This window comes from Brachyistius frenatus, unplaced genomic scaffold, assembly GCF_029030835.1.
Source record: "Brachyistius frenatus isolate BFR_SWC_R1_liver_20210118 unplaced genomic scaffold, ASM2903083v1 Contig_81, whole genome shotgun sequence".
Taxonomy (NCBI): Eukaryota; Metazoa; Chordata; class Actinopteri; family Embiotocidae; genus Brachyistius; species Brachyistius frenatus.
The window spans coordinates 1-16,131 of record NW_027210680.1 but is presented as its reverse complement, the minus strand read 5'-3'; the positions used below and the strand labels follow the sequence as shown (position 1 = coordinate 16,131).

Below are 16,131 nucleotides of genomic sequence, written 5' to 3'. Positions count from 1 at the left end.
CTTTCACCAGGTATGGGACACTAATGTCTTGAAGGAGCCACTGAAGCTGGGGACCACGACAATCCAAGACTCTTCCGTTGACTTTTTGTTAAAAACCAAATAATGACCACACTCCCAAGAGGGGACCCCAAGAACGCGACGGGACAGGAGAGACGCTGTCTGACCACTGTACCAAAACAGCAACAGCATACTTTTGAAGGGGTTGCTACGTATAGTGCCTTTGCACAATGATTTTTGCTTTCTACAAAAAAAAAACTCAAAAAAAAAAAAAAAAATGCTGTGAATTTGGACATTTGTAATTACTAATTACTTTTTAAAATCCTGCCAGGAAGACAAAACTAATTAAATTGAGATATATCTTTTGTACTCATGCCTGAGACAGAGTAGATGAGTTAAAAGTTTCCACATTCCAAAGAGATGAGTGAAATCAGTTCTCTCCCTCGTACAGATTATTTTCCATCTCTCTTTTTTTATTTATATTTAAAGCAAAAGCTTCACACATTGCTATTTTATTCAACATTCACCTGTTCAGGATAGAATTATAAGCACTTCTAGAATTTAGCTGATTTCACTTTTATTATGTCTTACCAATAGTGCAGCAATGGTCTGAGTAATATATGTTAGCACATGTGATGTTTTGAATATGACCTATCATACTGTATCATATATAACATCTGTATACTCGTAACAAAAGGTATTTTTGCTTTGTTTTGTATCCAAGAACACCAACAGGCAGTTAATTTTGAAGGTGACAGGAGTGTTGACTATTCAGAAGGCCATTATGACTTTTATTATCCTTTATGTTATTTTTTTTATTTATGTTTTAATGTGTTTTGTTTCGAGCTGTTCTTTCTCGCTTTTGTACCTGTTCGATCACTTTAAAATCTTCAGACATTCCTCCTAAAAGCAGGTGCACATGGTGCCATCGCTGCCTAAAAGCTGTGGGTTTTATCATGTAGGATTTGGGCAAATGAACTATCTTTTTTTAATCTACCTTTAACTTTTTTTGTATTGCCTCTATGCACACTCTTATGCTCAGCAATACTTTTCTAATTGAGGGCATACAAAGTAAAAAATCGGGGTGCTTAAGCATATAGCAAGATAGTAGTACAAGGATATTTACCACTATGTAAATCTTCTGCCTTATGATTGCAACAACAACATTTACGACAGCTGAGGTACAATACATGAAAACCTCATAGCAACTCTGTGATTTTGAGACTTGTGATTTTCATGTTTATTTTTCTCTGATATGTTCTTAAGTAGCACATTCCCTTTTGTTGTTTTGGAGCTTTGATGATATGAACAATTTGTCAGGGCATTAAATTGAACAAAGTTACTGCTCCAGTCTGACAATCACATTCCACGGCTCCTGAAAAGAGCAGGGGAGCTCGACCAAAATATTTTTAAGCGCGATTTAATGTGACATTTATGGGTTGTTGTTTTTTTTTAATACAGTGGTGATATCCGTGTGTCCATTTTATGTTTTCTTAAAATTCTTTTATTTCCATGTTTAACCAGACACTTGTTGTTGTTGTGTAGTGCTAAGCCTATGCAAAACACACTATCTGTACTCTGTCTCCCCATGTCATACTGTACAAGTGGGCAGTTTCCAAGAGGATGAACGTTTTCAACATTGTACCCTTGACTCAACAACAGCAATAAAGACATTGAGGTATTCCACATCGTTATATTTCCTTGTCCAACTCCCAACACTACACTGTGGTTCTACAATGGCTTTCTGTAGCACATTATGATGAGCCGCAGAGGTCTTAAGCGGCAGCTTAAAGGTTTTATACCGATGCAAAAAATTTGTCTGAGCAACCCAAGTAACATCAAGGCTTTCGTCATGAAAACTACAAATATCCAGGCTATGTTTAAATCGTTCTTATCATTTTTACGATAGTTTTGGAAAATAATTAGTCTTGTTGATTTACAACATAAAATCCGAGCGGCGAGTCTCCTGAGAGGCATCATGGGTTGTGTACAGTGAACTTGGCTAATGTAGCCAGCTGACTGGCTCAAATTGATCGCAGCTGAAAAATGGAGAGGTTTCTGATATTGTCAGGAGGGACGACCACAAACAAGTGCCTGTGCCACGACCACTAACTGCGTTTTGTTTCACCTGCAGACATTTTTCTCTGGAGGGCCTCCATAAACCAAGTTCACCCTTAACGGCTGCAGCACTCGGGTTAAAGCTCCACTGCCACTCTATACACGTGATGTGAGTGCTGGACATGAATATGCTGAGGATGGTCTGAGCTCAAATTGAGAAGAGAGACTGAGCAGGAGTTTTGCCATGAACCACAGCAACAGACACGTTGTGCTGCTCTGACAGATGTGACATCCATCATTAAGTAGGTTCCTCCCTCCTTTCCACTGGTGTGTTTGCGGCGGGTTGGGGAGGTTAAATACCACAACTAACTAGGTTGACAAAGTAAACTACTGCGGACCTGTCGGCTTAAACTACAGTAATGCTTCATCTGTTGTGTTGATAATGACACACTGAGCAGACTGCCAGGCCCGCTAGTATTATGGTTTGTGTATTTAATTTGAAAATTAAATAACTCCTGAGCTACTGCAGAGAAAAAGTCCTCGTGCCCCCCCATGATGACGATGAGCACTTGAAGGCAGCATTTCTCTCCGTGTATAACTCGTCTTTCTTCCTCCAACAATAGAACGGACTGTCTTCACCAATTACAGAAGAGACGTGGTCACATGACTTACTATTATGTGTAGATTTTGGTTGGGGAGGATGCTTGAACTTGGCTTTGTCTGGATGTGGAAGAATAAAGCCAGTACTTGCTGATAGCCTCATCTCTTCTTCAGAGGATATATAGGAGGTATGACCATGACCTCAGGGTGCACGACAGCAAAAAAAAAAAAACTCAATGACATTGGCTTTTGTTTGGAAAGTGCACTGAAGATTGGCAGTTTTTGATGAAAATGTTTTTGTTGTTTTATTTGACAACCCCTCAACATGATCAAATTACTATCTGTTCTTCAAGCAGTCAGAAATGCTTATTTAAACTGGCTCAGACATTGGATAAGTAGACTCGTAAAGACTTTATGATGGCCTTTTTTTTTTATGCGTTCTGATCTGAGCAGTTCATATGCTGGTGCAGAGGGTGCTAAGCTCACCCCTGAGACAGTCGTGTTGGTAGCATGCTTTGGGCTTTTACTTAATGCTGCCTAATGCCGAAACCAGCACCCGCAACATTCCTGCCACTGTCAGACTGTGTGTTGTTCCACAGTTTCAGCCAGACAGGGACTGACCGCATTCATTAAAGCAAATACACATTAAATACCCCAGCCGTGACAGCTCTCATACGCTGTGGGTTTCTTTCTGGCTTTTCCAGGCACTAGTTTTCTTCACCCAGATGGTATTCTTTTTTTTTTTCTTTCTGCTTTTCTATCTTTCTCAGTCACTTGCTCTTCCTCACATTCGCCTTGTGACGTCAGCGGCTCAGTCTGATGACACAACTAACAACCGCACAGGGCCTCCGCAGGCACCACAGTGTTTGAATTTGATTCAGATTTGTAACAGAATTTAAACATGAGGCATGAATTTGGGGGCAGAAACCGTATACAGAGAAGGTGTAAATATGGCACATAGAGACTGAAAAGTGCAGCTGGCCCTGTGAACACAACTTGGAAAGAAAGAGCAGGACCGCGGCCAGGCAGGAGGAGTGAAGGGGGGACCTGGGGATGTGGAGCCGATTGTATTGTATCATCCATTCAACGTGTATATCAAAAATAAATCTGTTATTACCAAAAACCTGGAATGAACTTGTTTGAGGAATATGTTTAAAAAGCAAGACAAACTCCTGAGAGGTGTTTTTGTTGCAAAAAAAATTTCTCCGAACCCGGCAGCTGACCGCAATGCAATGACAAAAATAGCCTGTCTGAATGTGGGTCCCAGCTCATTGATTTACTGAGTAGGGCAAGGTGAGCCAAAACCCATTGTCTGGCGGAGCTGCACCACACCTGCTCAAAAGCTCGCTCTATTACTCTTAAAAATAGATCCATACTCTCCTGTTCAGCCCTACTGACACTGGGTTTTATGATCTGGTAATTTATAAGCCTGTGGAGAAAAAGAAAAACAAGGTTGGTCCAAGGAACTCTTGTATACAATTGATTAATATATAAGGAACTTAAGGATACTACAATTTTTTTTAATCCATTCCTTTAACAATGACCTTGACCCCAAAAATGCTCATGTTAGTGTGATAGAGATCAGATCAGTTGTAAGAAGACCTTAAAAAAAAAAAATCTCTTGATTTTAAGAATCTGTTTCTAATATTAAAGGAGTACTCCTGTGATATAGAGTTTCATTTTGACAAGCTTTGAGGACATCTGAGAAAATAATCCCCTTATTTGTGTTCTTTCGTTACAGACTAAATGAAAAACAGTGGGGATAGCTAGCCTCTTTTGCTCCCTAATAAGCACACTTTATCTAATTTGTTCAATAAATACCGAAAACCAGCGTGTAAAAATGACAAGTTGTGGTTTTATATTGGGTTATGTGAGGAAATATTCTTGGCCTTACCCCCAGACACCGGACCTAGCGATATTGATATTTTCATCCAACTCTTCAGCAAGAAAGAGAATAAGTGTATTTCCAGAGAAACTGTTTCTTCAAGGAAGGGATGATGAAAACTGAAGAAGCACAGCCCAAAATGTCTCGAGTTTTGGTCCCTGAATCAAGCTTCGAAACCCTGCGTCCCCCCCAGTTGTGTTTAGACTCTTCCTGCCTGGTAAACGCTCACACAAACTCCAAGCAGGCCAGTCACAATTATTACATAATCACGTGATCGTGATTATTTGAGCTGACCGCGATGATTTTGTGTGATGAAATAGTTTCCATTCATCCGTACAAAAAACAGCTGGATAAAACGAACAGAAATGTCATATTTCCATCACTGTTTCCACGTCAGTTTCCATAATTTGAGGTTTGACTGGTACTCTTTTAATGACGTCTCCCTGAACCCCTTTTCGTCTGCTGTGGTTTCGCAGCGCATGAGTAGAGAATTAGCGCCACCAACTGTTTATCTCAAGTTGCTTAACTATATAATCTTTATAATTTATATTACAAAGGTCTCTTCTTCTCGATAAGGTGAATGCTTATCAGTAAACTATGATTATGCGTGAAATTAACAAGAAGGAAATTAAATCATTAATCACAGCTATTTGTGACAGTTAATTGTCAACTTAAATTTAATGATTGCGAGACCCCGAACACAAAGCTACAACTTTGTAACAGTCTTTCTGTTAAGTCTGACTTAACCCTGATGACATCACTATGACATCACTATGACATCATCAGGGTTATTTTTTTCCTCAGACTTTAGAAGTTTCCTTAAGAGCCACAGAGTACAATATACAACTCTATTCCCTGGTCTGGGTGTTACTCCTCCCGGCAAGTTAATTGATTTCCATGTGAGAAAAAAAAAAAGGACACTGTCCCTTTAACAAATCTCATTTTTGAGACTGCATTCAAATTAAATGAAACTGCTTCAGAAAAAAAAAAAGTTCTGTGTTTAGCATGAACATCAGACTAAATTACACTTGTTATGATGGACATTTCTTGCAGCGCATTGCTTCGAAGCCTCTCGAGAACCTGGAGAATTGTTTACGAGTGTACATATCAAAGCGAATGCGCTATGCGTGGCTCCAGATACACCAGTGCGTCGGCTGAGAAACTCGTGCAGCCGTGGTCGTTTCAGTGCTGTTCAGACTCTCGTCGGCTGCCTGCAGCCTTGATCAGCGCCAAGAGGAAATGGCTGAGGATTAGGCCTGGAGCTGTTTAAAGCCCTGGGCCTCTGCCTGCAGTGCCCGTGGTGGAATCATTTCAGATTCTACAATTGCTCCAATCTCAAAGCATGTAGCCCAGTTTTTTTTTTAGTTTTTTTTTTTAAGGTTTTGGTTTAGTCCTTTGCACAAATGATGAAAGTATTGAAAGGAGAAGAAAAGAATAGAGCTACAAACCATCTGTCCGAGGGGAAGAAATCTCAAGGGCTTGTAAAAAAAAAAAAACATTACAGTCAATAAGATAAAGATGGGAATATGAAGAAAACAAACCGTCTCGGCAAGAAAAACATTAAAAGCATGATAAATAAATATGAATAGTCAGATTGAGCCCAAGAGAATTGAGTCTGGTTAAGTGTGTGTGTCTGAGCTGCCATTTCAGTAGCTGCATTACCTCAAAATAAGGAGACTGATTAAACTGCATTGTGTTCTGCGTGTTGCGTCGGATTGGTGATTTTTTATTTTATTTTATTTTATTTTTTTTACTGTATTGCCGCTTTCCTCTGCGAAGCAGTTAACCGTGATCCAACATGTCTGATGAAGAAGCAGTCGAGGGGATGCAGTGAGACGTTTCACTGCAGCTTTGAAGCATTGCGGTAAACACAGAAACTGAGCTGGTTTTGACTGATCGCTTCTTTTCTTCTTCTCAGGGAGGAAGATTTTGAGAGCATTTAAATGCAAAATGTCACTCCCGGCATTCACTGCTCGATGTAGCTGACCTTATTGTGTCGTTCAGAGGTAGAAACAGAGCAAGAGGAAGGTAAACGCTTCTGCAACGGCGTCGCGTGCGCGTCGTCTCGTTTCAGGTGTGTCTGCTGCTGTCGGTGAATTAAAAAAAAAAAAAAGACACGACAAGCTTTCTAAGTAGGTTTTCTTTTTGAACGTTAACACTTATATTTGTCGACACCGATCGGTCGGCTCATGTAAAACTCAATTTTATTTGAATCATCGCCGTCCGAGCTTTTAGTCACATGTATGTGTTTCAGTGTTCTGAACTTGCTTGATTTGATTATTTCTAATCCAATTTGACCGACACGGTTCTGTAGAAAAGACTGTATGTGGCATTTAGTATTTGAATGCACTTTTCAGTGTGTATTCTGAGATTCTTTCAGCTTAGTTGACAATGTGCAGGTTGCGTTTCACTTTTATTTCATTACATTTCATTGGGGGGGGAGGAATGAAACCATGGGTGAATGTAGGTGGATCTCAGTCCAACCACTTCAAAGACTTGAATTAAAGAATAATAACCAATAACTATTTTAGATATATTGTGAAATTAAAAATTAAACAATGTTTTGGTCTTGTTTAACTTTTAATCCTGTTGTTTCTATCAGAATCCCTGTCTAACCCCGTGTGTGTTAACCTCGTGGTGCCCCCGATCTCCTCTCCTGATGTGTTATGTCGTTCCCCCGTTTGTTGTTGTTGTTGTTGTTGTTGTTGTTGTTGGAGCCTGCGCAGCTGCTGACAATCCAGCTGATTGCCACCTGCCAGTATATCAACCCCCCCTCCGGTCCTGCGGTCCTTGGGGTGTCGGTCCATACTATCTGCTACGCCCACTCGCCCGCAACCTGTCGCCAGACATCTGACCTGTTCTGCCGTCTTGCCGTGGACTGCCTCTGTCCGGCCTGCTGCCCTGTGTTCGGACCTCGGGAAACCGCACACTCTTATCCAGCTTGCCAGCCTGCCTCGGACTCCATCCTCCACCAGAACATAAAGTCTGTTCTGTACCTGAACTCTATTTCGTGTCTGCATTTGGGTCCATCCTCCTCTTTCACTCAGCACAGCGGCTACTGCGGATAAACGGACATAGTGAGCTTTCTTCTTGTAATTTACTTGAATTTTGAACAGCCGTGTATTGCTTAGGTTTGACATGTGACACTGCCATCAGGAATAGAAACAGGAGTTGTCATTTTTAAGCCGTGTTGCTATTTTCCATATCAGACAAAGGCTGAAGGATTGGTTTACTACCTGATTTGTGGCGTGTGTTTTTATAATCATTATATTAACCTAAAAGTTTCAAATTATAAGATTCGGGTCCAGTTTTGTAATACCTCTTTGTACGTTAAGAGGCGATAATGAGTGACTGTAGTATCCAGTCTGACCCCAGTAGTACGCTGACGGTTTGATTAAAAAAAAAAAAAATGTGGGTTGTAATTGCCTTCGTAATGTCAGTCCGCTGCTTGTTTTTTTTCCTTTCGTAAGTTGTGCCTCGAGAAAATGCCTCAGAAAACATGACTGATTTTGCAACTTCTCTTTTACGCATCGAGATTTTGCTTTGATACGTGACAGGTTACAAACCGCTCACAGGCTCAATGTGTGATCCAAGATCGTTCTCTGTTTTTAGCTTTGTTCAGAATGAATGTCAAACACCAGCACTGTTTTTCAGTGCATCCCAAGAGACAATCTCGCAGTGCTCTCTGAGTATGACCAAATCCCAGCCGCTAGCTGTTTGCCAGACTCTCATTGATCCACTAATCCATATTTTGTTCTCTTAGTCATGGAGACATTGAAAGAGAAAAGGTTTGTATGACTTTTTTTTTTTTTTTTAAAGCTTTTTTATTCTTCTCTCTTTCTTGTTTTGTCCCTTGTGGCATGAGTTACACACGGCGTGTGTTGTGCTGTCCTCTTTTGTCATGTTTTTGACCAACAACAACAGAACATTGCTTCAATAATTCCTGTTGTTTTCGTGTTGTATAGAGGAAACTGCACTAGAAGGTAATTCTCTTCTTTAAATGCATTTCTTTCCGCAATTGTAATCCCATCTGTGTTTTCATAGACCATAATATTTATTAAGAGAAAGACTGGGATTAAATGTTTCATTTATACATTTATAGGAGTTCTGCGTAGCGTTTATTGTGCCATTATAAATATTACACAAATGCCCATTTTATATGAATAGCACGGAGACTAAAATCTTTGGAAATGCTATTCAATCACATTCTCCACCTACACGTTACTGTTAGATTCTCATTTAGTTTCACCACTTTCTTCTCGCATAAATCAGGATTTGCTTTTTCATCTTCAGTATTTATTAATCACTGTAATGTTCGGCTGCCGAGGAGCCGCCTGCTGAGTTGGTATTTGATGAATTTATTCCAAAAATGAAACCTCCATTTAGTGGAAACTGACACCTGTTTGCATGAAGAAAAAACAACAACTCAGTACTAACTATTGTTATCATTGAGTTAGTTTTAGCAGTTGATTAAAACATTTTAATATTGTGTTTCTTATACCTTTTAAATCTTTAATTTAATGTGACCATTTTCTAAAACTTATATCGTGTTTATGCTGCTGCAGAGACGGGAAAGAGAAGGTATTTATATATTGTAATTTTTGCATTGCATTTTCTGACGATAACTTGACAACAGCTCTAATCATATTTTAATTATTTCTCACCACCTCGGAACCTTTTCACTCTCCAGCTGAAGGTGCTAACTTTTTTTTCTACTGTTATATTCTTAGCTGATCTCGTGCCAACAAACATAGCCTTACAGAATATTCTAATTGATGTTAATTGAAAATTGGCACATGCTTATTTTCATTAACTAAACAGCTGAACAATTATTGTAGTTAACAAATACATTATAGCACCTTTTTTTTTTTTTTTTTTTTTATCACGGCCTTCTTTGAGCTCATCTCCTTTTCCTGCACTGATTATGAGCTCTGATCAACTGCTTCCTGACATGACCTTCAAAAAGAGCCTGCAGACAATGGTAATGTATAGTCTGCCTTTTAAAACGTATATGCACAGTGTGACTAAAGAAGACTCTGTCACTCTGGTTTATGCACCCGGTCTTGTTAAGCTGTCATTTACTTGGGGCATGAAGACCTTAGCGCTGAGCAATTTGTGGGGAAATAGTAATAGTAAGGTCCAATCTTTTCCATTTTGTGTTACGGATGAATCTATTTGCAGTGTAGATATCTTTCGATCCTATTTCATTTTTTTCCTCGTGGCTTTATGTTTATTCTGATATCGAAAGGTAAACTAAGATTTCATGGACTGAAACCCCCAGTGTACTCAGATCAACCCTGTATGACGAGGCACACAGAATTTGTTTAGACTTTCTATTTCTCCCTCTGACATGCCAGAATGGTTTTTAGATCCAAACATATAAAGTAAACATCAGATTTGAGTGAAATAGGTTTCGGATATAATAAAGTAAATCCATTTGTATTCTGCCTGCTGATGCGATTACATTTCCCTCCGTCCTTTGTTGTAGAGTCTCCAGCTCCAGCTGCAGATGAAGGCTTTTTAACGTGCTGACAAAGCCTTGTGAGAACATGTGATCATTGTTTTATTTTAACATGAATCTCTGACGTCTTCAACTGTCCATTTGTTAGCTGCTGCTGAAAAACAAATTCACACTCACAAACTGCCAAAAAAAAAAAAAAAAAAAGGCTATGTGGTGTTTCAAAAACAGCTTTCAGGAGACTGTGAAGAAATGCCCTTTTTGTACTGGGCGCTGAATTTCAGGATGCTGGTATGCATTCTGGCTGCAGCACATTTTGAAACAACTGTAGTTGTACCGGACATGATGCAAAAACGGCTACAGGCAGTACCAGATAGTCTTTTTGTAGCAGAAAAGATTGACTCGTACAGACTCTGCCAAGATTATTTCTTCCAGGACTATTCATGTACACATGTTATCAGAGTGGGTGGGGAGAGGGTTGTATACTATATCGTAAACTTGTGGGAAAGCGGTCATCTTTTTTTTTTTTTTTGTCAAAGATCAACATGTTGTGGAATTTGAACGAGAAATATGTTTCGTTAAGATTTAAATATTAGTGGTAGATAACTAAAATAGCCAGTGGATTGTGTTGAAGATAAAATAAAATGTTAAAAAATATCTACGATGAAACTGCAGAGGAATAATTGTGCTTCTTTGCTCCTTTATGACAGATTAGTCCAATAGTAATAGTATGTTATCCAAAGTTTGAAAAATGACATGCTGTGGTATGACTTTTTTGTTTTACATATTTCGGATGACATACTATAGTATGATTTTATTGTCATATTTCGCACGACATGCTATAGTATGACTTCTTTTTTTTACATATTTCGCACGACATGCTATAGTATGACTTTTTTTCATATTTCGGACGACATGCTATAGTATGACTTTTTTTTCATATTTCGGACGACATGCTATAGTATGACTTTTTTTTCATATTTCGGACGACATGCTATAGTATGACTTTTTTTCATATTTCGGACGACATGCTATAGTATGACTTCTTTTTCATATTTCGGACGACATGCTATAGTATGACTTTTTGGTCATATTTCGGACGACATGCTATAGTATGACTTTTATTTTCATATTTCGGACGACATGCTATAGTATGACTTTTTTTTCATATTTCGGACGACATGCTATAGTATGACTTTTTTTTCATATTTCGGACGACATGCTATAGTATGACTTTTTTTCATATTTCGGACGACATGCTATAGTATGACTTTTTTTCATATTTCGGACGACATGCTATAGTATGACTTTTTGGTCATATTTCGGACGACATGCTATAGTATGACTTTTATTTTCATATTTCGGACGACATGCTATAGTATGACTTTTTTTTCATATTTCGGACGACATGCTATAGTATGACTTTTTTTCATATTTCGGACGACATGCTATAGTATGACTTTTTTTCATATTTCGGACGACATGCTATAGTATGACTTTTTTTTCATATTTCGGACGACATGCTATAGTATGACTTTTTTTTCATATTTCGGACGACATGCTATAGTATGACTTTTTTTTCATATTTCGGACGACATGCTATAGTATGACTTTTTTTTCATATTTCGGACGACATGCTATAGTATGACTTTTTTTCATATTTCGGACGACATGCTATAGTATGACTTTTTTTTCATATTTCGGACGACATGCTATAGTATGACTTTTTTTTCATATTTCGGACGACATGCTATAGTATGACTTTTTTTTCATATTTCGGACGACATGCTATAGTATGACTTTTTTTCATATTTCGGACGACATGCTATAGTATGACTTTTTGGTCATATTTCGGACGACATGCTATAGTATGACTTTTTTTTCATATTTCGGACGACATGCTATAGTATGACTTTTTTTTCATATTTCGGACGACATGCTATAGTATGACTTTTTTTTCATATTTCGGACGACATGCTATAGTATGACTTTTTTCATATTTCGGACGACATGCTATAGTATGACTTTTTTTCATATTTCGGACGACATGCTATAGTATGACTTTTATTTTCATATTTCGGACGACATGCTATAGTATGACTTTTTTTTCATATTTCGGACGACATGCTATAGTATGACTTTTTTTTCATATTTCGGACGACATGCTATAGTATGACTTTTTGGTCATATTTCGGACGACATGCTATAGTATGACTTTTTTTTCATATTTCGGACGACATGCTATAGTATGACTTTTTTTCATATTTCGGACGACATGCTATAGTATGACTTTTTTTCATATTTCGGACGACATGCTATAGTATGACTTTTTGGTCATATTTCGGACGACATGCTATAGTATGACTTTTTTTCATATTTCGGACGACATGCTATAGTATGACTTTTTGGTCATATTTCGGACGACATGCTATAGTATGACTTTTATTTTCATATTTCGGACGACATGCTATAGTATGACTTTTTTTCATATTTCGGACGACATGCTATAGTATGACTTTTTTTTCATATTTCGGACGACATGCTATAGTATGACTTTTTTTCATATTTCGGACGACATGCTATAGTATGACTTTTTTTTCATATTTCGGACGACATGCTATAGTATGACTTTTTGGTCATATTTCGGACGACATGCTATAGTATGACTTTTTTTTCATATTTCGGACGACATGCTATAGTATGACTTTTTTTCATATTTCGGACGACATGCTATAGTATGACTTTTTTTTCATATTTCGGACGACATGCTATAGTATGACTTTTTTTCATATTTCGGACGACATGCTATAGTATGACTTTTTTTCATATTTCGGACGACATGCTATAGTATGACTTTTTTTTCATATTTCGGACGACATGCTATAGTATGACTTTTTTTTCATATTTCGGACGACATGCTATAGTATGACTTTTTTTCATATTTCGGACGACATGCTATAGTATGACTTTTTTTTCATATTTCGGACGACATGCTATAGTATGACTTTTTTTTCATATTTCGGACGACATGCTATAGTATGACTTTTTTTTCATATTTCGGACGACATGCTATAGTATGACTTTTTTTTCATATTTAGGACGACATGCTATAGTATGACTTTTTTTTCATATTTCATATTTCGGACGACATGCTATAGTATGACTTTTTTTTTCATATTTCGGACGACATGCTATAGTATGACTTTTTTATCACGTTTTGGACGGCATTGATGAAGTATGACTGTTACGTGCTATTTCTGACGATGTGCTATAAGTATGACTTCCGTTAAAGTTATGTCAGGCAACACAATGGTGCAGTTGTCAGTGTTGTCGTCTCACAGTCTAAAGGTCCGTGGTTCGATCCCTGCCTGGGACTTTCTATGTGGAATTTGCATGTTCCTGCGTAAATAATAAGTAAAAGTAAAGTATGTCTTCCAAAATATGGACGATTAACTTATGCATGTTATCATGCATGTAGTCCATGATGTAAAACAAACATCATGTAGTCGTAAACGTGACAAAGTCACACTCCAGGCAAGAACATGCAATCCTCCACAGACAGAGTTCCAAGCCCCTGATCGAACCGAGTACTTCCTGATTGTGAGATGACAACACTGGCAACTGCAAAATTGTGCTGCCTTTATTGCATGATTGTCTGATTCACATAACTTATATGACTTTTAAACATTTTATGGAAGAAAGTACTGCGGTGCAGTGGTTAGTGTTGTTGCCTTCCAACTGGAAAGTCCCAGGTTCAATTCTTGCACTTCACGTGGCTTTTCATTAAGGATGTTCATGTCATCCTTTCCAGAGTGAGTCTTGAACCTGGAACCTTCTGACTGGGAGGCAACAATGCCAACCACTGTGCCATTGATCACTCTTCCTTGACATGTTTAAAAGTCATATAAGTCAGACAAGCTTGCAATAAAGGCAGCAAAATGGTGCAGTTCCAAGCCAACGCTGATGGGTGGCCTGGAATTTTGTGTGTGGAAGATTGCATGCTGTTGTTGAATGTAATGTTTTACATTATGGACTACATGCACAAGTTAGTCATCCATGTTATGGACGATAAAATTTACTTTTAGGTTATTAGTTTTGTAGGAAGATATAAATTCCACTTGGAAGGTTGCAGGCAGGAATCGAACCAAGGACCATTAGACTGAAAGACGACAACGTTGACAGCTGCACCACTCACTGGCTGACATAACTTGAACGAAAGTCATACTTATAGCATATCGTCAGAAATTGCATGTAAAACTCATACTTCTTTAATGTCGTACAAAGTGTCACTTTTTTGTTCATATTTCGGACGACATGCCATAATATGACTTTTGTTTCATATTTCAGACGACATGCTATAGTATAACTTTTTTTTCATATTTCAGACGACATGCTATAGTATGACTTTTTTTTCATATTTCGGACGACATGCTATAGTATGACTTTTTTTTCATATTTCAGACGACATGCTATAGTATGACTTTTTTTTCATATTTCAGACGACATGCTATAGTATGACTTTTTTTCATATTTCGGACGACATGCTATAGTATGACTTTTTTTCATTTTTCATATTATAGTATGACTTTTTTTCACATTTCGCGACATGCTATAGTATAACTTTTTTTCATATTTCGGACGACATGCTATAGTATGACTTTTTTTTCATATTTCGGACGACATGCTATAGTATGACTTTTTTTCATATTTCGGACGACATGCTATAGTATGACTTTTTTTCATATTTCGGACGACATGCTATAGTATGACTTTTTTTCATATTTCGGACGACATGCTATAGTATGACTTTTTTTCATATTTCGGACGACATGCTATAGTATGACTTTTTTTCATATTTCGGACGACATGCTATAGTATGACTTTTTTTCATATTTCGGACGACATGCTATAGTATGACTTTTTTTCATATTTCGGACGACATGCTATAGTATGACTTTTTTTTCATATTTCGGACGACATGCTATAGTATGACTTTTTGGTCATATTTCGGACGACATGCTATAGTATGACTTTTTGGTCATATTTCGGACGACATGCTATAGTATGACTTTTTTTCATATTTCGGACGACATGCTATAGTATGACTTTTTTTTCATATTTCGGACGACATGCTATAGTATGACTTTTTTTCATTTTCATATAGTATGACTTTTTTCATATTTCGACGACATGCTATAGTATGACTTTTTGGTCATATTTCGGACGACATGCTATAGTATGACTTTTTTTCATATTTCGGACGACATGCTATAGTATGACTTTTTTTTCATATTTCGGACGACATGCTATAGTATGACTTTTTTTCATATTTCGGACGACATGCTATAGTATGACTTTTTTTTCATATTTCAGACGACATGCTATAGTATGACTTTTTGGTCATATTTCGGACGACATGCTATAGTATGACTTTTTTTCATATTTCGGACGACATGCTATAGTATGACTTTTTTTCATATTTAGGACGACATGCTATAGTATGACTTTTTTTCACGTCATATTTCTGGACGACATGCTATAGTATGACTTTTTTTCATATTTCGGACGACATGCTATAGTATGACTTTTTAAAAGTAAAGTCATATTTTAGGACGACATGCTATAGTATGACTCACACTCCAGGCAAGAACATGCAATCCTCCACAGACAGAGTTCCAAGCCCCTGATCGAACCGAGTACTTCCTGATTGTGAGATGACAACACTGGCAACTGCAAAATTGTGCTGCCTTTATTGCATGATTGTCTGATTCACATAACTTATATGACTTTTAAACATTTCATGGAAGAAAGTACTGCGGTGCAGTGGTTAGTGTTGTTGCCTTCCAACTGGAAGGTCTCAGGTTCAATTCTTGCACTTCACGTGGCTTTTCATTAAGGATGTTCATGTCATCCTTTCCAGAGTGAGTCTTGAACCTGGAACCTTCTGACTGGGAGGCAACAATGCCAACCACTGTGCCATTGATCACTCTTCCTTGACATGTTTAAAAGTCATATAAGTCAGACAAGCTTGCAATAAAGGCAGCAAAATGGTGCAGTTCCAAGCCAACGCTGATGGGGGGCCTGGAATTTTGTGTGTGGAGGATTGCATGCTGTTGTTGAATGTAATGTTTTA

At 37.9% G+C, this 16,131-nt stretch overlaps 1 protein-coding gene across 6 annotated transcripts in view; it reads left to right on the top strand.

The window, feature by feature from the left end:
• Positions 1 to 1,683, top strand: part of cald1a (caldesmon 1a) — a 52,509-nt gene extending 50,826 nt beyond the window's left edge. For all 6 annotated transcript variants that reach the window (XR_011311359.1, XM_069709195.1, XM_069709191.1 and 3 more), the window contains one exon: positions 11 to 1,683. Coding sequence is in view for 5 of the 6 variants with exons in the window: in XM_069709195.1 (XP_069565296.1) it covers positions 11 to 24 (14 nt within the window). In the remaining variant the exon portion in view is untranslated. The remainder of the gene's footprint in view (positions 1 to 10) is intronic.
• Positions 1,684 to 16,131: the final 14,448 nt, after the last annotated feature.